Source organism: Centrocercus urophasianus, unplaced genomic scaffold (assembly GCF_019232065.1).
Source record: "Centrocercus urophasianus isolate 14NV4802_14NV808 unplaced genomic scaffold, USGS_Curo_1.0 seq_38, whole genome shotgun sequence".
NCBI classification, from domain to species: domain Eukaryota; kingdom Metazoa; phylum Chordata; class Aves; order Galliformes; family Phasianidae; genus Centrocercus; species Centrocercus urophasianus.
This window is the reverse complement of record NW_024884955.1, coordinates 3,708,924-3,731,405: the sequence shown is the minus strand read 5'-3', so window position 1 is coordinate 3,731,405 and position 22,482 is coordinate 3,708,924. Positions and strand designations below refer to the sequence as shown.

The window sequence follows — 22,482 nt, the reverse complement described above, 5'->3', positions numbered from 1 at the left end:
ATCAGGAACGATATCTAATGCCTCATCTAAATGAGATATTAATTTGTTACCAATCGTTATTACAAAAGGAATGTACAAGATTTAAAAAAATAAAATAAGGACAAATAACTCTCGTAAAATTACTTGCCTAAAGTTTGTTTTTCAGTGGTTCCATTTTCTGCTTCTGGTAAAAATTTTGAAACTTCTACTGTAGGGAGTGTGGCCTGAAGAGCAACATGCAAAATAAAACAGTTACATAAAATTACAAACAAAAAGGTGTCTCAAATTTATCATTTCTTGAATAAAATATTGAATCATTACTTCTTTTCATTGAAGTACTGGTTCCAATACCTTTTCTGGTAGTTCTGCCTCTTCTCTGATTTTTGATTTCCTAGTATTCTGCTCTGTTTCACAAAATTCATTATCTGATGTACATCTTTGCCCATTCTAGAAAGTACAATAAATAACAATGACCGTTACAATCCATAAAAGCAAAACAAATTTTAGTACTAAGTAACACTCAAAGTATTCTAAAATGATACAATCAATACAATGAAGTCTTTTTCTGAAGCATGTCTATATAAAATGCCTCAGAATCCTGTAATCAGGAATTTGACCTGAATCTGACCCAAGAACCACTCTGTTTTCTGTAAGTTATTCACTGATTGCAGAACGCTAGCTCTTCCAAGCGCAAATTAGGAACAAAGTAGAACACATGCTATTCTAAGTAAAAGACTTAGCTAAAGATACATACTTCAGTAAGCTCCCGATATAAATTTTTAGTTCTGGTTCCATTTACTGCATTATTGTTAGACCTTTCAACAGAACTCATCATTTTCAAAGGTAACTTGCATCGTCCTTTAGAAGGAGTGGCTGAAAGCAAACGAGAGATGTGTTATAATTCTAGACCAATATGAAGAGCATTGCCCATGATCTCTTTTATTCCATAAACTTTAAAAGAGTGACTAGCATTTATATAAACTCAGTACGCATCTTTAATAATTCTACTGACTTCAATTAAGTCACACAGAGGTTAATGAGCCAATATACAGTGGATGTCTGGAAGAAAGCAATGTTTTACATCTGTGCTCCGAAGAAAATATTTGGTCATGCATGAAGATATTTTACAGTAAAACACATTTTAATGGAATAGATAATGTAGTAAGTTCCAAATTAAAAAAAACTACAGAATTTATCTCTGTCTTAGAATCACAGAATCACAGAATGACCAAGGTTGGAAAAGACCTAAAAGATCACCCAGTCCAACCGTTCACCTATTCCCAATAGCTCCCACTAAACCATGTCCCTCAACACAACATCCAGCCTTTCCTTGAACACCCCCAGGGTCGGTGACTCCACCACCTCCCTGGGCAGTCCATTCCAGTGCCTGACCACCCTTTCTGAAAAGTAAGACTTCCTCATGTCCAGTTTGAATCTCCCCTGCCGTAGCTTGAAACCATTCCCTCTGGTCCCACTGGTCTTGTTCCACTCTAATTTGAAAATCCTTTTATTTCTAGCCTCTTACTCTTTAATGGCATGATAAAGAGATATACACAGGTATATTGATCATTTGAGACCATTAAAACAGAAAATTAGTCACGTGCTTGGCTTCTAGTTTCATCTGCAGCCTCTACTGGACTTGTAAGTCACTTCCTTTTAGAAAGTGCTAAGTGTATTACAGTAGCGCCGTTAGGAAGAAACAATGACTCCTATTTGTTACAAAGAAAAGTATCCTCCTTATATATATATTTTTAATAAGAAACAGCTTTGAAGTAAGCATCTGTAGCACTAGACCTGCAATTCAAACCTGCCCTTGATTCCACCTTATTCACTAGAAACATCATCGACTCCCAAAGAAACAGTTTCTACAAAACCATCACAATGAACATCACAGGCTTGCAAATTGTTTTGTCTAAAACATCCCAGTAAAATGCAGATGGTGGATAGACATATAGGAAAAACTTGATTTCCCACTTCGACTGCCATAAAAGCACTTACTGCCAAGAATTCTTTAAACCAATGGTGAATGGCAGTCACGAGGAAAGCAACAAAAAACCTCCCATATTTTAGTTCTACTCTATTGTTTACTTCTTCACCTCACAAGATGACTTAGCTTGCCCCAGCACAAACAACTTACTGTCAGTGTAATTACAAGAAATGAATAGCTTTCAGCTGTTTGGAATGCTATTCCGTCTGCATAATGTCTATGGAACAGTCTAGCAGGTGGCCTACTTCAAAAATTTCAAGCTTAAAGCATCTGCTGGAGAGATTTTATGAAGCCTACATTACTCCTTTCCAGCCCTGCAATGGATCACAGTTCATTCCTGTACCATATTATTCACAATTAGCCACTTCAAAGACTACAGCTTATTTCTACCCTGAAAGTACCTGCAAACTTACACGTACTAAGAAATACCAGTGGACTCCGTGTGGAAAATCTTGCAGTTGCAGGAATAAGCACTGATGCTTCAGACACTTTCCTTTTACAAGATGTGGTGACCTTGAGGCACGGAAAAACACTTGATCATTATATACAGTCTTAAGGGTGACAACATAAGATTCTAGAAACCTATTTCCAAGAGACTTTTAACACTTTATTATTGAAACACCAGCTGCTCTTGCTGTACTCGTCAGTGTAACAACTGATTTTCATGCAATTCTCACCAAGAGAAAGTTTACCATAACACTTGGATTATTTAACTCGGGATTTTAACTGAGAGCAGCATTATTATTTTTCTAATTTAACTCAACAAAGCAAGGTCAAATTCCATCCTTTGTTAACAATCAAAAGAACTAAGATTACTTTCAGGAGTTTCCACAGGAACAGGTTTACTGAAAACAACTCCCAGCAACACATGTACTGCATGACTACTGCATGGTGAGGAAACGACAGCATTACTTCATCTTTTTCTCCTATCCCTGTGGTATCTGCAGTTAGCTCTGGTAGAACCACAATGCATTTGCCATTTCACGACTGTAGAGTGATTGTGTGGCAAAAGGCTTCACAATTCTGCTCCTCCCAGTTTAAACAGAGAATAAGCAATGAACAGCAGCAGTCCCAACAGATTGTGGTTTGGTTAATGAAGGTACAGGATACATCCTGACAGCCACACCTCAGCTTTTTTGTAAATCTTGTTCTCTGTGAATACCAAGCCTATAAGGACTTGTCTCTAATTAACAGCTATTATTATAGCTAATAATTAATAAGTTTCCAGAACTTCTGCATATCATAGGGTATCTAAACATGCTTTAAAATCTTTTCTATCTAATTAGAATTCTATCAGAACAATGGTCTTTTAAAGTATGCAAACATTACTTTTCCGTTATGTATTTTGAAACAGTATCAATAAATTCTGGCAAACTTTTTCAAAGAAGGTTTTATACAGGTTACTGCAAGATCACAGGAACTCCAACTTACCTTGCAGGAATCTTCTTTGCATTTATCTTGGTTGTTTTTATTCAAAGACCTCTGAATTCCAGGAAGTTGCTGTGCTTTGGACTTACTGAATTTGGCATCTTCAGATTTTTCTTCCAAACATGGTGACAACTGACTTTCTGGCACCAGAACCTATACGTGCATGTGTGTAAAGATGCATACATACAGAAATGAATAAAATTCTAAATATACACATATACAAATATACATAAATCAACATACTGAAACATTTTATATTTGTACATACAAACGCACACGCGTTCAGATGAACTTCTTTACATTCAGTAGCCAATTAGTATAGAAACTGTAAGTTGTACAGCTATCTTTGTTCACTGGCATTTAAAACATCCTTGTTTTTACAGTCAGTCACCATTAGTTAGATGATCATACTAACCATTATAAAAAGCAAGAAAACAGTGATTTCAGCATACCTGTGATCCACTTTCATCAAAGATGATATGCACTGTTGTTTTAGCAACTGACATAGACTGCTTCTTACTGAATTCCTATAAAGGGAGAAACTGTCTAAGTAAAGAAAACACTTTGCTCATTTATTTTTGAACAAGAAACAAAAAAGAAAATGCTTAAGTCAGAGATCAGAAGTGCCTGAAATTACACAGGTTAGAGGGGAAAATACAGTCTGCAAGCTCACAGCTTTTGCAGTCCTACTGAGTTTCTCAACTAGGAAGAGTGCAGGGCAAAGTAGTTCGCACCAAGCAGTAAAGAAGTAAGATGTCTGGCAAACAGTTTTTGACTGAATCAATTCCTGAAGGGCTAAGCATACTGCAAACTGAACTGAATGAGACATTCTGATAGACTGCTGTCTGTTTCCCATGTTACTGCAAAGTCGTAAGTATTATTTACATGATTTTGCATATAAGAAAAAAATAAAGGTGATCCCACTGCAGCCTGTCTGGTTTTGTAACAATTATTTTTAAATTTATTACATAACTTCACTGAAAATAACACGTTACCAAAGAATCAACATTCTTACTAACACTGTGACTAAAGAAACTCCCTAAGTAGAAATCAATACAATAATCAGTCATAATAACATGGCAATAACACATCATTTCAAACTGAATCAAAAAACATATGAAAGGTGTTTGTATCTTACCTTACATTTATTTAACCCATAAATCTTTCTGGCTACATCTTCGATTTCCAAGATAGAATCAAAGTATAAAAAAAATTTCTCTCCTTCTTGATTTCCCACATTCATTGGGCTTTTTAAATCTATTGTTAATAATTTCTTTGAATCTTTCTCTGGACAAAAGCAAAATTGCAGAATGTTTTTCATTACATTTAAGTAGCCACTTTAAGGAGTAAATAGTTGATATCTGTGTGCATCAGTTCAGCTATTGAAATGCAGCTTTCATTTAATTAATTCTACTTATTCTACTTTATTATTGAAGTAATTTAAGATTCAATCATGTAAAAATATTTATATATTAACCCGTAGCATTTTCTCTGAAGGTTACCTATCATAGCTGCAGACCAATTATAGGTTTTTACAAAACTAACCTAAGATATTTGAAAGGAAGATTATTAAAAGTCACCATCTGATGTTTTATTTTGCATTGAAATAAGATATTACTTTAAAATTATTTAAATTGCACCTGCGTGCTTAAACTACTAACATGAGTGCAGTGCAATTTGATAAAAACAAATGCACCTACACTGTTTTGGATGTGAACTTTGCTTTGATCAGTTTGGAAATCCCCACTAGGGCATAACAAAACATCAGATTCATTACTGCCAATACCTTCAAGGTTGTATAGGTCTACCTCTTCCTCTGGTATGATGACTGTTTCCCATTGCTGATCCTCATGTGAAAAATACACAATTTTTAAAAGATATATATAATATTAGAGATAAATTAAGGTCACTGATTAGAAAGCATTCAAGTGAAAACAAGTTTTCAATTGTCAACAGCCTTTACTACAATGAATATATTCTTAATTTATAACTGAAAATGTCCCTGAAGAGCTTTGGTAAAAATACTCATCTAAAAAGTTGAGTTACCTACAAATCCTACAACTTCCATGTGATTCTGTGATTCCAATTTTGTAAACAGTTTCTTGTTCACAGGTGCAATTATATACTGAATTGTTCACAAACAGCATTAAAAAGTCATTACTCTGAAATTCTTTGATCTACATGCATGAAAAAAGAATAGCAACACCAATTTCTACCAGCAATATTTACCTATTTCTGCACCAAATCTATTTTTTTTGTCTCCACATTGTAGATGCATATATAACATACTTGATATACTTGAGAAAGCACACATCTACTTCTTCAGAAAGATCAATATGACAGACAAAACTTAGCTTACTGCATTATCTGCTGCCACGTAGAAAGATACACTTCTACTGCCAACATTGAAATCAATCCAAAATTCTTCAAGATTTTCATCCAACGGGAGCTGTAGCTGAAATGAAAAATTAAGACAGAAGAGCAAGAGCTGAGAATGAGAGTTTATATCAGCTATTAGGCTTTGTGTCACAGGTTGACAAACTTCAAATACTTCTGTATATGCCTGACAAATAATTTTATTCAAACTCTGCTTTCTGAACTAAAAGGCAAAGAAATACCTCACCTGCACAAATGAAAATCTGTGGATATATGATTTAGCCTGCAATTTACCTCATATTTATCAAGAGCTGCTGATAAACACGGATATGTAAAAACCCTGTAAGAAAAGGATATTTTGTCAAAGACTGAAACACTGTAAATTTGGCATATCTGAGCACAGCAACTGCATTGTTTTCAGCACAGAATTTATGTGCTTTACAGACTTTGGAATTGCAGGACTGAAAGGAACAGTCACTTCCTGGCACTTCTTCCCCAAAGGAGATAATGTGAATCCCCAACGAGCAAAGAGTGGTCTCAGATCTCCTTTCTACGTTCATATTTACTGATATTGTAGAAATGGTCTTATAATAGGTATTCAAAACTGAACATGGAGCTGCTATAGGGATAGTAGACAATATCTTCTACGCCATCGTGACATAAAATATACAGAAGATGTGATCATATAGATAGGAAAAAGAGTTTGCACTTTCTCCTTTTTAAATGTTCTATTTCTCTAACAGATATCTTCATTGATCATTAGCTCAGCACAAACATCCCAAATCAAAGGAATATATACATCAATAGATTGCTAACTATTACTAGATGATACATTTAATGATTTAACAAATTAACAAAGCATGGATTTTTTATTGCTTAAGAATCTTTTCAAATGAACGTCCTTTACTTAAATAACAGTTTCTTCAATTTGTTACTTTTTTTTTTTTCCAAGTATAGGAATTACATAAAATTAGCATTTGATAGAGAAGATAATATCTATGGTAACATGCCAAAAGACAGCGCTTCTTTATTATTTAATGTTTTAAAAGAATTTTTACTGAATTCTGCACACTTCCTTGCCTTTGCACCACAGTAAGACTAGTCTTATTTGCTTGTATTGCTTTGTTGAGCTCACCAAATGCAGTTTCTGTGCCAAAAACATACTAGCTTTAAGAACAAAAACATTTTACCTTCTTTTATCTCCAAGCATGCCATTCACCTGGTTAAGAAATTTTCTGCAATCCTGTCAAAACAGAAAGATTTCCATGTAGAAAGTAAAAAATGAAAATCTATCGCGATGGAAATATTGTTAATATGACTTACTGTTTCAAACTCTGAATCTTTAATTCCTTTAAATGCATTGGACACAAACTCCATGGAAAACCATTGGCATGCCAGTTCTCTTCTTTGTTTCTCTGGTATCATTCTGCACAAAGCTTCTGTGATGGCTACTTGCAGGTCATAGTCTACAGCACAATACATTTTACAGGAATAGTAGTTTTAAGAATACTACTGATTTTAAAAAATAATAATTATGTAAGAACCTATTACCAGCAGTGTCAAACTTTTCATACTGCATATCACATTATACCCAAGTATGTAATCCATAAAGGAAATATAGAATTAAGGGAATAAGGATGACTGAACAAAATGATGATGATTCAAAAATGAGACTTCAACTAAACTCTCAAGGAAGGTCAAAGCAATGCTACACATATAAGCAAAGATAGGAAATGTTCAGCTTTTGCTTGAATCAGAGAGAAACCAAAGTGACCCTTGGCAAAAATTAGACTAATATTAAATGTGGTAAACAGTTCACTGTCCTCAGAGACTTACTACTTTCTGATCTTCTGCTGTTTCAAAATTCACTTCCAAGAGAAGAGGACCAACAAGTTCACAAGGTTAGTCTGATCCTGCATACATCTGAGACATTCCTGTTTGCAGGCAGAGTACTCTTGCAATATTTTATTCTTCAGAGGACTATTACTGCAATGTTCTGCAGCTTTTAAGGTATTCCCTGGATTTTTAAATGGGACTACATGTAATTTTTAATATCAATAATAAAATGTTTGTTAGCCATGCTCACCTCCAGCATCCAAAATTCTCCTACCCATGTCACTCCTGAAAAAGTAAGCAGTGTTTCATCACATTATGACAGCAAAACAAAGCACAGAAGAAAAGTTTACTTAATTACAACTTTCCAACATATGAGATGAAAATCTGATTCCATCCAATTATTAAGACTCCAGAGGGGCAGGTCTTTCATTTGCAAAGAGCATACATACATCTGAAAGCAATACTGGAGAATTGAGCCACCAGGTACACGTCTTTTTTTTTCTTTTAACGCTATGAAAAGTTTTCCAAACATGCAAATAGTCTGCCCTTCCAGTGAGGGATTCACCCAGTCCTATAATTGACTATGAATGTAACTGTTTAAAAACAACAAGGATTACATAAGGGGGAATAGCCGATGAGAATATCTGCCACTGATACTACCACAGGCAACACAACAGCAAATGCAAAATGCAAAAATGAGTTAGACATGGATTAGCATGCCTTATAAAAAGTCTTAGTAGGAAAATATCTTTACAGATATGCAAATAATTTAATGATTTAAAAAAATATTGAAGATCATTTACATGACAAGCAACATCTCCTCTGTAGAAAATATCTTTTTCCTGGCATCTCGAGGCATGCTGTCAAGCATTAAATTAAGTTTTCTTACTACCTGAGTGGGAAAAAAAGGATTCAAATTAAACATAAAGTAAGTTACTGAAGTTTAAGTTATTCTGCACCCGCATTCAGGATCTAATCAATATATTCTGTACCACTGATCAAAATAGCATGCTTAAGTAATTGAAAAACAAGAAAATAATTGTTTGGCCTTAAATGGTATTTATGTTTCTTGTTTCCAGGTGTAAATATAGCAAAAAACTGTCAGAGAGAGACTGCTGTCTGAAGCTGATTGCTAAGCTAAATTATACCTCAAATTCGCATGCAAACACCCTTGCTTTGGAGATGTAGCCTTTAGAGAAGATTACAGGGGAGGGGAAAGAAAAAAGAAAAAAGCCAAAATCAAACACAATAAAACACAACAAAGAAACATAAAACCCAAAACTCTTTTCTTTAAAAAGAAAGGAAAACCTTGAAAACATCACGTTAGTAAATTAAATAGGAGAAATTTGGAGTATACTGAAGGTACAGACATCTAGAGGCCCCTTCCAACCCCCACAATTCTGTGATTCTGTGATCTCCTGCAAATATCTAAAGAATTTCTAGCAACTGTAATAGAACATTTTATCTCCTATGCCTTTATATAGCTTTCTCAACAGAATCATCCTACCACTGTTTTCCAATTTACTGCCCAAAGCAAAAATGAACGGTTAGTAGCACAAATGCCAACCAGCATCCCCAGAGAAATAGTAACTTGTCCTTCAGATGCTACTATACTATACCACAACATTACCTGTTTGTGGCATTTGTACACTTATCTTTGCGAAGTATATTTAAGTACCAATGAGAAAAATGCTGCTTAAAAAAAAAAAAAAAGAAGCATTTACCTCTTGTTGGACATAAATATTAATTCTTACATCAGTTATGATGGTACATGTTCTCAAAACAAAGTTTTCTAGCATTTCCATTTTACCTAATAACCAGAGGGAAAAAAAAAAAAAGAACAAACAAACATTAGAAATAAGCAAAAATTCCAGCATTTGGGAAAAGATTTTTATTTGCAGGTGTAAACATAGTGCTAATTCAGAATTAGCACTAAAAATTCAAAAACACAGCATGCCTTCTTTTCTATACAGAATTACTGGTATTTAAAAATAAGCATCTTGTAGTCAAAATGCAGTACAGACTAGTACTTCCATTTACAGAAAACATCATAAAAATCTGTATGATGTTTCTATTCCTGTCTACCACATTCTAACTGTGGAAATCCCTTGTACAAGAAGATCATTAATTTTTAAAATACATTCCAATCAGTTGCACATGTCACTTCTGAGAGCTCTGGGATTGGATTCCCAAAAACGAGGAAAATGGGCCCTTTGAGATTTTGACAGTGACAGCAAAATACTCTGTACTTTCTACCATTTGTGCTACTTTAGTGAAAGGTAAGAACAGCGTGATATTCACGATAGTCATCCAAAGAGGAGAACAACTATGCTATGTGGAGCTGTGGCAGTTGTTAGGTAACACTGCCCTTTTAATGAAAACCTCTTAGTTGCCATCACTGAGAAGAAGAAACTTTCTTGCTTTTGTTGCCAATATTATCAAGTTACAAAGAAAACTTGTCAATACACAAACCTTAAACAATAAAAGATTACAACTGTCATTCAGGCTTTTTCTCCACATAAAAATGCAATTCACAATCAAGCTGCCTTTCTCACGAGCACAAGAAAAGCGCACAGCACAGCCCTCTTGAGGACAAGTCCTCGATGTTTACTGGGTGCAGAACACAGATCTGTTCATTCACATTAATCACAAAATTTTATACTACCCTTATTATTCACACAGAACTGCTCTCAGAACCACCTTGTGTTCAAATGGTTCCACAAATAGTTGTTTTAACATTGACAACTTCTGAAGAGCTCTGAAAGAGATTTTAACTATGATATCTAGAACAGAATTCCTTTAAGCCCACCTTCAGGTCTGCTGTCATATACAATCTACAATAAAAAAAAAAAGAAGGTACTGTAAGCATTACAGCATAAAATCTAGATAACGTACCCAAAGCTGGCAAATAAAAAGCATTTAAGACTTTACAATTATTTCACCCTCAAATCCTTAATGAGGAACACAGCAGACATTTTCTAATGTTAAGTCTAGTATCCTCAAATATTTTAGTAAATGTATTCAAATTGCTTCCTACAACTTTTTTATGTATATATTTTTTATTAAAAACTCCCAGATCTTATAAACTGTGGGCCCTTGGACAAGGGATTAGCATACAACTAACTTGGGTAATAAAAATCAAGACAGAGACGTGATATTTTTGTTCACTGAATTTTTTTTTTAAATGATGCTAACAAGCATGAATGCAGACAAACTGTCTGAAGACACTTATAATCTGTCTCGGAAATCATTGTAACATTAGCATTAGAGGGATACTAAATAGAAAAATGCTTGAAAGCCTTTTTGTTGCCAACGTACTAACAACTCTTCACAAACAATATATTTAATCAACATATTTTTTTACCAGTAGTACATTGAAGAAATCTTCAGCCAGATTTGTAACGATTTTGTTCTTTTCATTTCCTCTGAGAATCAAAATTCCTTTTAACTTTTCATACCAATTAACCATGTAAGAGAAAAATAAAAGCAAACTTACATTAAAAGCACAAAAAAGAACAAGACTGTATTATACTTCAGAAAAACTACACCGACTATACAAAGATTAAAACAACAGCAAAAACATTACCAGCTTCCTGAGCACATTTCAGTGCAAACCTGGTTGCGTAAGCTAAAACACTTTAGTCGGAGTAATGCTTGTTATGAAATAGTAAGAAATCCTTAACTCAAAAGGCAATCAAAGACTAAACTGAATACTAAGTTGTTCAGTGCTGAAGCATTACTCACATATTCTTCACTTATATCTTTTCCCACATGCTTTATGGTTATACTTATCTTTCCAATAAGGCCACATTTTATCATTGCTGGGAGTCCATTGTCGCCTGCTATGCTGATTTTTTCCCCACACTTCCAAAGAGAAGTTAGTAAAGTTGAAACACTTTTGATTTCTTGTTTGTCAAGTTCCTGAAATCAACATTGTAACACCAGCTTCAGTTCATACTCCCAGAAAATCTTACATTTAATTAAGCACGTCTCTGTATTCTCAAGAACTGAGAGTCTTAAATTTTATTTCAGTTTTGCAAATCAACTGCTGGTACAAATGAAAAAAGTATTTTTCAGACGAGCACGAATTATTCTGATGTAACAATGAGATCACCTGACACAGAAGCTTGTCTAACTTGCTGACGAACTGTTTGCTGCATTTGTAAGAGATATTTTCACAATCTTCTCTTTCCAGGTATTGTTCTAATAATTCAAAATTTTTTTTCCTTGTAACTTCATCAATTAGCTTTTCAAACTGCTAGAATAAAAGAAGCACACAGTGATACATTTCTGTCTTAAGACTGATTCTGATTTTATAATGCTTAATCTTTATTTTTATGTTGTCATCTGTTAGATTCTCAGCAAATATACTGAATCACAAAACCATTAAACATAAAAAGGTTCTGAGCTACAGAGCATCATATCTAATGCATTAATCACACAAATACTTACCCACCTTCTAACAGTTTGCCAGTTTTCCTTAACTGGATGCTTTTTTCTTTCCTTGTATCACCAGTAAGCACTTCCATAAGTACTTACTGTGTTCTTACCCTCTCCTTGGCACTTAATACTGCATTTTTAAATTACATATTACTGACTTTAAAAGCTATCAACATATGTATAACTTCCTTTATTATTATGCCTCTCTATTCTTTCTAAAACTAGATTAAAGGTAGGTTTAAACATTTCAGTCTTGAGTACCATCCCAACCACATTAAGTACATCAAATGCATATTAATTATTTGTATCAATAACACCTTTCTGTTCTTCTCAGTTTCTAAGCAGCTGCTTAGAAGTAACATATAGCCATGGAAAATTTCTTCTGAACACATTGTTTGCGGTACTACTAATTGTACTTCTAGTTAAACACCAGCAGAGGTCCTTAAAGTCAGTAATTAAAACAATCCACACCATATTCCAGTCCGTAGGCACATACCTGCATCTCCCTCCTGGCTGCCATTTTGGCAACTGATGAGCTACATGAGAAGGGAACAATTATCACTTGAGTGAAACACAGTTCACTGATACAAACTTCCAATAGATTTTGCAAACATTGTGTAATTGATTAGTTATAATACCAGTTTCAATGATTAACTTTGACAAAATCGGAATAGGAGTTCTGCAGTGGATTCTCAATACATTTGAGCTAGAAAGAGCAGAAAATAGCAGGCTGTCCTGCCAGCATAGATTGTTCAGCATATGCAAGCCAATAGCAAGACTATAGAAAGGCCTCATTATAAAATGGAAAATGAGATTATTTAAGAAAGATACAGTAATGCACGTGGTGAAGAGTCCTAATTATATGGAAAATAGTGAGCACTGAGATGCCTAATAGCTCCAAGATTTTTAAGTTATAGATTTCTGAAAACATTAGCTTAAAACTCAAGAGCAGACAAAAGTAATTGCATTGGATTTAACCCAGAGCAAAACATCCCCATGCTGTGAATGTTAACATGTCTCTACTGATGTACCCAGAGTGCTTTGGCCTCCCCACTCCAGAAATCACATGGAACTAAACATGGGAAAACAGCAATTAAAAACAGAAAACAACTTCTACATAAGAATCGACTGGGGGCACCCAACAGCCGTTTTTGTACTCCTGAGTAACACAGAAATAACAAACCCAGGGTGATTTATTTTTAAGTTTTCCAGTACACGAATGGAACCGCCTACACTGAGGTCTTTATTATCACCTCACAATTCTCTCATCTCCTGTCTAGCCAGAGAATTCGATATAACCACCATTCCAGATGCTTCTTTCCCGACGTACAACAGACACCTCCACCACCTGAACACCCGCAGTTACTGGCATGTCCCCAGGGCCTCGTTACTGAGAAAAGAACGCCCCGCAGCGCCACCAAGGAGCAGCAGAACCTCCAACATGGCGGCCCTCACCTCACCGCCGGCGAGAGAAAAAAACCGCCACTTCCCGCCGGCCAATCACACCCAGACCTACTGATTCCCACCCAATCACCGCCCGAGATCGTGGACCCGTGCAGCCAATCGTCGTCGGAGATGTAAGCGGGAGGCGGATTCCTCTTACAGTGAAAAACTCTTCCGCTTTCTTTGGGCACGCCCACTTTCCGCCGGGCGGCGCTCGTTGGCTGCCGGCTGGCAGAGAACGCTGACGTGAAGGTGCGGCTCGCGCCGGGCTGTGTGTGCATCGGCCGGCGGGAGACGTGCGTGTGGGCAGGGCTGCGCCGTCCGAGGGAAGCCGTGCGTTGCGCGCGGTCACGCCTCGCCTTACAAAGCTGCGAGCACCTCTAATGTTCCGCCGTCCCTCGTTTAGAACAACGATGTCAGGGTGTAATGCAAACGAGCCAGCACGATGGAGTTCGGTAAACCGATGTAATGCATTCAAGCGCTTAATTAAAAAACATTTTCATTACCGTCAGAGCACAGTACAGAATTACAGACCTGTGACCGACACGGGGCTGTGCTGATCCCGCATCCCACCGTGTGGGAAAACAGCGCGTCACAGCAGGCAAACCTGCACCGTGTAAATAAAATACTCATCCCACCGGCTTTCTAAAAAGGGAAAGAAAGCAAATGGGAGCTATAAATGGCAGAACAGCTGTACAGAAAGCGCTCAGCGAGCCACCAGATGTCACTGCAATTCAAGCAAATGACAAGCGGTATGAGGTCGGAGCGCGGCCAGCGCCGGGCTAATGGGCGCTGAGCATTAACTGCGGCATTCGCTGCGATCACGTTCTCTCTCGGCATACTTAACAGTTTTGTTTGGCACGAGAAAGGTCAGCAGTAGAATTTGCATGGAGTTTTGCGTGACACGGACCGGAGCGAGCAATGAAAGCCTTCGATCCTCCTCAGCACAAACAGCTGTGAGGACTTCAACAGCGTTTTGGGAAATATTTCTTAGTTTGTGCATCCCCCGGGCCTTTTAGAAAAGATGTTTCTTCCCTTGCTGAAGCCACAAGATAATTGCTAAAATACGTCTACCAGTTCAGTGAGTTCACTGGCCCTTCTGCTGATACTTCCCTTCAAAGGGATCGGTTTGGCCACCTATGCTCCATGATATATGGCACCTACACTTAAAAAAGAATGGAGAAAATGGAAGCAGAAGTGTGTTCAGAACAGGGTCTTAGAAAATTAGAGGTCCTGGAAAACACTGTAGTCAATAAAATCAGTGTTTGGCACAGGTACTGTTGTGTAAAGAGCTGAGAAGGGTCAGAGCATTTATGCCAACCAGTTTTAATATCAAGTGTCAGCTGAAATAGTTGCAGATCTGAGATCATAAGGAGAAGGCCAAATCAGGAAAGAAGTCAGTACTAACATTAGACCCATGTTGGCAAATGAATAAACGTTTAGAGTTGCCATTCTGTGTCTTTATGAGACAGTGCTGAAAAGTACACACAAGTAATACACAGAGCACTGATGAGCATTGAGCTGTTAAGTGCTATGCTCACAACAGACCATTATTATATTGCTACTACTTGAAGCTGGATTTTTAATAGGATACATTCAGATTCCCTATTAATTTGTGACTAAATATAAAAATAAAACCTATATTAAAAATAACACTGCCTGTAAGACAAATCTCGCTGGGCGTTCACAGCAAAAGTCCAGTCAAAGTATTGAAAAATCAGCTGAACAATTATTATTGACATTTATATTGCTGGGTATTCAGATGTCAAGATCTCCGATGAAGTAAAGGGATTGTAATATCTAACCATTGAATACTCTTAAATTGTGGCATTGATGCACATGCATGCACACACAAACACAAGCTCAAGTAACTCCACATTGTTTTCCAGTGACATGTTAAAAGTCAAAGACCACTCTCCTTTACTGCTCTCAGGTCAGTCTGCACTCTGATAGCATCCTCAGGTGGTGCTTAAAACTCTTTTCTAACGAGTACACTGACAAGGATGAAGGCGGTGTTGTGAGTTCTGATTGATGTCTGTAGCGCAGGAAAAGAGGTGTCACAAAGACATTATAATAGCATGTATGTCTAGAAGCATACTCCTTTGTGCATCCGTATGCATTATTTATAACGCAACCTCTATACTTCAAAACAAAAAGTGATACTGAAATTCTTAAACAACTCAGCACGATACAGACATTTCCACCTATTTAATGTGATTTGCGATAGCCATCTTTTCCCCCAGGCAACTTTGGCACTGTAATGTTAAAGCTGTTAGTCCTGATTAAAAAGTAATTACTAAAAGCATATTGCCAATTATGTCTTCTAATTAAACTTTTCTGATTTGCTTTAGAAGGAACTTTGGTAACAGATAATTCACATCTTGAACTGTGTGGGTTAAATGCTCTGCACAGAGGGAGATGCTTTCACATAGTGGATAAATAGTTACTGTAGAGATGGACACTCTCTTACCCTCTGTATATACATTTTTATGAAACTTCCAAGAGAAAAGCACATGGTCTGAGAGGAGAAAATGTAGCAATAAAAATGGAAAAAAGACACGCAGGGAAAAACAATGCAACTGTGAATCTCAGACTCAGGTAAGACCATCTAGTGCAATTCTGGAAGGGCTTAGAAGAGAACCACTTTTTCTTTCCCTCAAAACAATAGTAGAGTCATATCAGAGTAACTGACAACATGCCTTTTTCCAACATTAGATCTTAATCCTGCACAGAACTAAGGTGAAATTCCATGTAAGAAATAGCAGTAAAGTCATTTTTGAAGCTATATAAACACTGTAATCTTTTCAATTGCTGTTTGGTCAATTTTCAGCAACTGTTGAATCCAACTTACTTCCTAAACTGAGGATGTTGCTCTGTAAGTGACAACTCAGTACTACGTTAGCTAAAGAGCTTTCTTAACTGTTAACAGGAGTACCATTCACAAAGACAACACAAAACTGTGAAAAGCTTTATTGCAACCTCTCCTATTAAAATAGTCAGTTTTCTTACTGTTCTTAAAGGAAATAAACACTTTACAACTCCTCACTAAAACAAAATGACATTTTGTCAAGCAGATGTACTTCATTGACATACTGTGTAATGTACTTTTTTTTCTTGACATGACAATCAGGAAAGGCAACCTTCTCATTTACATGGATTCCATGTTTGTTTACAAAAACATACTTAAAAGGACTTTGAAACTGTGGATTACTGGACATTCTATGACTAAAATAGACAAGTTTTGAAAGTGTATTACATGGCAATAACTCCTGTGAAGAATTCAGTTTTACAAAATCCTCATTATAAGGGAAGTGCTCAGTTTGAACACAGTGCAGGCAGTGAAGTTATCCTGAGAATTTAAGTGGTCATAAGTCTGCCTTCATGATAGGTGCATGCTACCACTACTTAATGGCTTAACCCTTTTGTTGTTGTCAACTAGAATCCTTCTGATGTTCCTACAGAATATGACAGGAAAAAAACTAGTACAGATTTCATCTGTCATGACTCAGTACCTGTGTGAATATTTAACAGCTTAGAAGCACCCTAAAGAAAAATATTTTTTATGTACTGAAGGAATCTAGTAATCCCTCCCAATTCCTTCCTAACGTAGGCATGCTCAACTCAGTCAGCAAAGCCAGGCAACTGGTTTAGTAACAGCTGCTGTCCATTCTTCTACAGCAGTGACAGACATGCAGAGATAAAAGGCAAATTTGGGATAACACGTGAATATTCAAAATTTTGTACATACAAATACCCTGAGAGGCTACAGAAGGAACACAATGCAAACCAAACTCACTTTGCTGAGATATTCAGTTCTCACCTCTCTGACATAGTGACTTTAAACTGTCTCTCTATAATCTCTTGCTCCTTGCAGTAACAAGGAAATTTTGACATTTGCAAGCATGAATGTTTCTCTTTCAGAACACAGCAACAGCATATTAGCACCAGTGAGCCAAGTATCACATTGGGCTCCAGCAACACCCATTGTAAAACAGTATGAAATAGCAGTCTCAGAAGAGAAGGAAGTTAACAGTGTGCTGAGAGACAGTTCAGTGTTTTTGCTCAGGAAAGAAAAACAGTAATTGGAGGGGGGGGGGGAGGGGACGACGACGATGGAGTAATACTTTAAAATAGTGCCTTTTATTCAGCACAGGTTCTTCTGTGCACATTTGTGTGTGCATGTGCCTATGTTTGCTTTTTACTTTGCTAACAAATACGTAAAACTCCACTTCTATGGAGTTCAACAACAAGCAATAAACTTTAATGATATTACTTAAGTAAGCAAGTGTCACCAAAGTAAGGTTCAGTTCATGCCAAGAAAGATTCTTCTGCAGTTACTCAAGGTGTGTTTTACCCTACCTGACATTTGGCACAATCTGCAACAGCACTGAGAATTTCTTTGCAGCAGAACTCATCCTGCAGCAGCTGACACAGTCAGTCACACTACAGGCAGCTTGCAAACTACAGCAACATCGCTACTGAGCATAGAGAACATCTGGGTTGATTACTTCAGATGTGTTATGTCATACACCATCATATGTCATTTAGCCATACAGAGCCCCCCCCCCCCCAATAAAAAAAAGAGGGCATGAGTCAAGAAGTGCCCCTTCTTGCTTTGCTCCATCTCTCTCTCTTTTTTTTTTTTTTTTTTGGCCTATGAGGAAGAGCAGAATTTCAGTTCTCCTTCCCCTGTGACAAAAGAGCTGCAGCTCAATTGTTCAACAGTTACCTCTTTAACTGAGATATGGAAAGTAATGCAGGTGGACTGAAAGCACACAGTCTTTTTAATCTGTATAGCTATAAATCTCCAGCCTCACCCTAATCTCAGAAGTGTTCTGCCTGTCTTAATGGCTATGAAGACTTAATAGATATGAAATTTCCTAATGGAGCAGTTGTGTTACTCATTCAAAACAATTTCAACTTGAACTTTTGATCTCACTGTGCTCCAATATAAAATTAAATTCATTTCCTGTTAAATAGAAAACGAAAGCTCTTTTATGCAAAAAGTTAATAAAGAAATGATTATTTTTACTGTTCCCTACCCACAGATAACCACTGGTAATTGACCAAAATACATACAAGTTAAAAACCAAAATTAATTACCAAAGGTAGGTAGGCTTACAGGAAGAGTAATACTTAGAAGCTGGCTTTCACAGGAAAACCCTGCCAGCCCCAACTGAATTCAGCTACTGACAAGTGTCCTGCTGAAAACAAGCCAAAGTACATCTTGCATTTCTGCTGTTATACTGGACAGCTACGTAAGCTTTATAAATGACATCTGTCATCTGTGGACATTTCATTTACTTAGGAAAGACATCAAAATTGCATTTAAGCAGCAGTCGCTAACAGAAATGGCCAAATTATAGAATGAAAACAAATGGTTTGCCTATTCTATCAAAAGTTGCTTGTTTTTTTTTTTTTCTTAAAGAAAACTCTAACTGAAAGCAGTATGCACTGGATTGCTATGGAAGAAATTATAAGCATGCAATTCAAAACAAAGAACAAAATGGAGGATGAGTAAGTGCACATTAACTGGGTGAGTTCTCCAGTATGACAACACAGTCAGTTCCCAGCGGTTTCCAATACAACTGAGTTTTCACTGTACTATGAAAGAGGTGCTAAGCAGGTCAAAAAACCATCATTCATCAGTTGTTCCTTTGAAAGATAAAGACTACCCAACTGGGAAGCCTGTTCACTTCAAATCCTGGCACTGATAAATAGCCCAACTAGTAACATTAAGTTGCCAAACACTTGAATTTTCTTGGTGTTTCTGCACTTCCAGAATTATTTGTTGGACCTTTTGTATTAGCACATACTCAACCATGAGTTACTTACAACTGTGGTTTTAAAAATCACTTGTGATTTTGATGAATAAGCAGAAATCTAAAATTAGATGTCTGAATACATGGCTTGATTTTTATAGCACGGTTCTTTCAAAAAAGCAGCTCTAATATTTCCACCCAGATAGCTTTGAAAATTTGTCATAAATTTTGCATGCAAGTGTTGAATATATGGGAAAAAAACGAACAAATAAACAGACAATCTTTTACTTACTAGACTGAAGCCTGTCACCAAGCCTGTTGCCTACCTCAAACCATACTAAATCCTCAGAATAAAAGTCACAGAGCAAGAAGTATTGGGTATGCAGTACTTATGTTGCTATGCTTTCCCTGCTGTAGAAGATAATCTGAGGACACATTTTAATACTAATTTACTATTACAAGCATTATTTTGCTTTGAGGTTCCTGTTCCGTGTTGCAAAGGATGCAGTCTTAGAGATCAATTGGTTTATAAAAAAAAAGTAGCTGAGCAGAGCATTCAAAAAGTACTACTGCAAAGGCAGTGAGATGCTGGGAAACAGAGAGCCAGGATTCAGAGTCCAAGGATCCTACTGCAAGGCTCTGTTACAAGCTCAATGTATTGTCTTTTCTTTCCTTTCTCACATCTGCTTGATTTACAAGTTTACTTATTTCAAGTACGAGTGTAAGAGCATAAGTGTAATTTGAGTGCAAAATTTCTCTGGTTTTCCTTAGTGAATGCAGCTGCAGAAGGACAACTCCTGTACCACCACCTGGAGGAAAAGCCTACTGGTTAATCAGGTGAACAAGATGAGAGCTTCCCCACGAAGCAGAGTACCTTCATACACTCTGGTAACAATCACTCCTCCTGCCTACTGCAAACAGTGGAGATAAGGCACTTAAAAAAATAATAATAATAATAAAAAAATAATAATAATAATAAAAAGGGAAACGCTGATTGGAAAGGGAAAGGGCTGATTGGAAATTTTCATGCAAGTTTTGCTCATAACATTTCTTTACTTTCCAACCCCAAAACTAATGGAAATACTCAGCACAGTAACAGTCTTAAAAAAAAAAAATAAATAAATGTATATATATTTTATATATATATATATTATATATATATGTAAGTGCTTCCCTACAGTGTCTGCCATGCAAATTGTAATTGGAACAGTGCCCAGAGTTGGTGTGATAATACAAACAAAATTAGAAATGAAAACAATAAAGCTGCACTGCCCATTTAAAAAACAGACAGTACAAAATAGTAAAATAGATCTGTTAGAAATACTCTATGCAATCTAGAATATTGCTAGCAACATAAAGTGTCTTCTCTTGATCTCTTCTAAATAGCCTGAGAGAATCCCTTTGAACCATTCTGCCTTGATTCATACATTACAAGAAACCACCCAGGCTTTCAGCAGATGTAGCTCTACACATTTTGGCCCTTAATACTTTCAGAGGTTTAGAACAGTACGTCCGGTTTGTTGGCTACCTGCCTGCTGTGAAACTCTGCCAGGTTTGGTAGGCTTCAAAAAGGAGCACAGAGCAATGCCACACAAGAAAGGGCCGCTGAGACTACTGCAAAGCTGTTCTGCATCCACTTTCCTTCATTCAGATGAAGTGGATCCAGCTCTCCTCGCATTCTCTAGGCATCTTGAGGGGGTGAGTCCGGCAAGTGAGGCTGTAGTTTTTGCCTTTGTTGTTATCCCAATATTCCTGCCCATTGACTTGATATCTTGCTGCAAACTGGACTACAGAGCACAGCTGAAGGAGGAAAGAAGGCACAGGGAGAAAAAATGTGAAAACATCAACTTGATCCTGCCCGTTTTTCTCAGAGATGCTACTGTGCCAATGAGCACATACTTCATGGAGACTTTTCCACTGGTTGAAGGTGTATCGCACAGATACTTGCTTCTCAAAAGCAATGTTGCAAACTTGGATGGTGCCATTGACCCCCAGATCTGAACTGGTCACTCGTTCAAGACACACCTGCTGCTCCTGAAGTCGGGCAGAGAAATCCATGCAGTCTGCAGGCTGCTGGAAATCAGGGACTAAGCACTGCATGGTAAACTCCAAGTTGCTGTACCAGAGGTCTGAATTTATGGAGAGCCTGGAAAGGACATGTAGGGGAATTGAAGGATCCTCCCCTTTCTGGAAGACTTTGACTTCAGTCAGCTCCAAGCCCAGAGCATCAGCAAATCTCACCTTGTTCATGCGACTCTGGCACACAGGAGCTTGACACTGCACTCGCTTCCTTCTTTCAGGTGTTGTAGGCAAAGACCTTGCTCGGCGGCGGATGATAGGCCGCAGTGCTGGATCACAGCTGCTGGAAGTGCTGCTCTGCGGCTGATGAGGCTGGGCCACCACCTTGACTGGGGCACGGCTCACAAGACATGGGCTGCTGCTCGGACGTACCATTGAGGGCTGCTCCTGTCCTTGTCCTGCTGTGTCTTGAGCCCGCAGCATGTTCTCATAGAGATCAGACAGGTATCTGCGATTCCTCCGAGGACCGCGCACCTCCATTCTTCACTGATGGCAGCGCTGACGTTTACACTGCTGGGAGCACTGCCTCTCTGATGTAAACCGGGAAAGAGCCACGGACAGCGAGGATTTGAGGTTACTGCCCTGGATATAGAAGAGTAAGCTGGAACAACATATCCTTCTGTGAGGAAATGCAGAAAACTGGCAGCTCTCACAGCAGCTGGGGGCAAAGCAGAGCCCGGAGCGTTGTATGGAGAAGCTGAAGGCAGGCTCAGTGGCTGGTGAACTCGAGGCTGGTGGAGCCGTTGCTCAGGCTGGAAAGAGATTCAAGACTGTCACCCGCGATGCTGGAGGACCGCAGACTCTCGCGCAGGCTGGGGACGGACTGGAGGCTGTCGTGTTGGGCGCCGAAGGACTCCAGGCTGTCACTGAGGTCGCGGGGCGCGTGAGGGCTGCAGCGGTGCACCCCGAAGCACCCCGAACCATTACACGTCGCCAGCCGGGTCTGCAGGCTGTCCTCGCAGGGGCTGACCGAGCCCAGGCTCCCGCAGCGGCACCCGGCACACTCGAGGCTGTCGCACTGGATGCTGGGCGACTCGCGGCCGCTGCCGAGGCCGGGGAAGGCTTGGAGGCTGTCGGGCGGGAGCGAACCGGAGCTGAGGCTGCCGCACAGGCTGGAGGGCGTGAGGAGGCTGTCGGGCGGGGCCGGGGAGG

The 22,482-nt window shown here is 38.0% G+C and overlaps 3 protein-coding genes across 3 annotated transcripts; all 3 read right to left on the bottom strand.

Annotated features, from left to right (window-relative positions):
- Positions 1-4,612: 4,612 nt before the first annotated feature.
- LOC122167683 (synaptonemal complex protein 2-like) lies at positions 4,613-11,092 on the bottom strand. The gene is made up of 10 exons (XM_042832439.1): positions 10,971-11,092; positions 10,416-10,440; positions 9,331-9,416; positions 8,410-8,498; positions 7,857-7,891; positions 7,094-7,236; positions 6,961-7,013; positions 5,754-5,849; positions 5,181-5,241; positions 4,613-4,681 (listed from the first exon to the last, which is right to left on the bottom strand). Exons 1-9 carry the CDS (start codon positions 11,073-11,075, stop codon positions 5,199-5,201), a joined length of 675 nt encoding a protein of 224 aa, XP_042688373.1. The 5' UTR covers positions 11,076-11,092; the 3' UTR covers positions 4,613-4,681; positions 5,181-5,198.
- A 192-nt stretch (positions 11,093-11,284) lies between these two features.
- On the bottom strand, positions 11,285-13,449 carry LOC122167587 (synaptonemal complex protein 2-like). Its single transcript, XM_042832268.1, has 4 exons — positions 13,349-13,449; positions 12,543-12,582; positions 11,721-11,864; positions 11,285-11,527 (listed from the first exon to the last, which is right to left on the bottom strand). Exons 2-4 carry the CDS (start codon positions 12,564-12,566, stop codon positions 11,285-11,287), a joined length of 411 nt encoding a protein of 136 aa, XP_042688202.1. The 5' UTR covers positions 12,567-12,582; positions 13,349-13,449.
- Positions 13,450-16,443: 2,994 nt separating this feature from the next.
- PPP1R3D (protein phosphatase 1 regulatory subunit 3D) lies at positions 16,444-22,256 on the bottom strand. Its single transcript, XM_042832507.1, has one exon. It carries the CDS (start codon positions 21,808-21,810, stop codon positions 20,899-20,901), a length of 912 nt encoding a protein of 303 aa, XP_042688441.1. The 5' UTR covers positions 21,811-22,256; the 3' UTR covers positions 16,444-20,898.
- Positions 22,257-22,482: the final 226 nt, after the last annotated feature.